Source organism: Bison bison, unplaced genomic scaffold, assembly GCF_000754665.1.
Source record: "Bison bison bison isolate TAMUID 2011002044 unplaced genomic scaffold, Bison_UMD1.0 scf7180017864228, whole genome shotgun sequence".
In the NCBI taxonomy this organism is placed as follows: domain Eukaryota; kingdom Metazoa; phylum Chordata; class Mammalia; order Artiodactyla; family Bovidae; genus Bison; species Bison bison.
Window position 1 is genome coordinate 2784101 of NW_011494800.1, and position 1455 is coordinate 2785555.

The window sequence follows — 1455 nt, forward strand, 5'->3', positions numbered from 1 at the left end:
CCCCCCCCGGCCCCCCCCCCCCCCAGCCTCTACTGCAGAGTGGGCATCGGTTTCCATCTGCAGATCTACCCGGATGGCAAAGTCAACGGCTCCCACGAAGCCAATATGTTAAGTAAGTTGCTTGCTCTCCTCCAAAACCTGTCTTGAGCGGGTGGTGGGAGCATCGAGAGGGACCGCCGGTTATTCCCCAGGCTGTAAGCGCACCTTCCGGAGCCTGGGCCACTGGGATCCAGCCGGCCCTCGAAACAGCCGGGCGGGTTGGGTTGGAGGTGCGTCTGGGTGGCACGCACACCCTTACCGGTCTCGTGGGGATGGGGAAAGGCGATTCCTGAGGTACAGGCTACCCCGAGGCTGGTGCAGACAGGCATCTTGTTTCCAGCTTGCCCTGGTCCCAAAGAGGAGCTCCAACCTGTGCCCGGAGGAAAACCAAAAATCTTTCTCCTTGTTTAGTTTCTGTTTACCTTCTGCTTCTGTTTACCAGACTAGCATGTTCCACTGGGCAGCAAAGTGCACCCCTGTACCTGCCCATAACGGAACAGTTCTTTTAAAAATAACCAAATCTCACTTACTCCCCTCTCACAACCGCTACCACAAACCCCAGATTGCTACATAATGTGTGTGCGTATGTGTGTGTGTGTGTATCCGTATATGTCTCTTGTAGGTAGGTACATATTTGCACATCATATACATATAGGATATATAGGTATACCAGACAGGAGACCAGACGTTCTCTGACTGGAAGAAGACAGTGATCTAGAAAACTGGACACGTTTCGAGAGGGAGACGTGATGGACATTCGAATTATTAATTCCGGAGTTGGGTTTAGCAACGTTTAGTATCTTGAGACCATGACCAGACCTTGTGAGGAAGAGTGGCCGGCCTTTTGTCCTCCAAGGACAATTAAAGGAAAGTTCGGTATTTTAGAGAACATTTAGAGGCAGTTCAGTTCAGTACAGGTGAAAATTTTGTGGGTTTTTAAATTTAAGCCAAGTTTAAAATTTTCTTTCTTAGTTTAGCTCTCTCTCTCTTTCCCTCCTTCCTTGTCTCCTCCCTTCCACTCTGAGTTTCCAGACCATCACTGCGGTTCCTGATTCTTCTGTTTCTCCACGGCAGCAGAGGGGAAAGATGTGTGGGACTGGGGACATCTCTGCGGACGTTTTCCTCGGTAGGGCCAGATGGCTCTTCCAGCCGGGGCTGGTCCAACAGATAGACTCACGGCCCAGGCCTCAGGGACCCAGGGAGAGTGGAAACGTGGCCAGGAGACAGCGCACAGTCATCCGGCCCGGAGTGTCAGCCTGGTGGCTCCCAGGTGTACTTAACTTTCTCTGCCTCAAGCCAGTGACCCCACAGATTTCTTCTTAACCAAGCTCCGGAGGAGCGGGGGCGCCACTGCGGGGCTGGCAGCCGCCCCCACTGGGGGTTGGAGATGCGCATATCGGTGGGGGGGCCGGGCGG

At 53.5% G+C, this 1455-nt stretch overlaps 1 protein-coding gene across 1 annotated transcript in view; it reads left to right on the forward strand.

The window, feature by feature from the left end:
* Positions 1-1455, forward strand: part of FGF5 (fibroblast growth factor 5) — a 21613-nt gene that overhangs the window by 390 nt on the left and 19768 nt on the right. The window contains exon 2 of the mRNA XM_010845904.1: positions 27-112. Within this exon, the coding sequence (XP_010844206.1) occupies positions 27-112 (86 nt within the window). The remainder of the gene's footprint in view (positions 1-26; positions 113-1455) is intronic.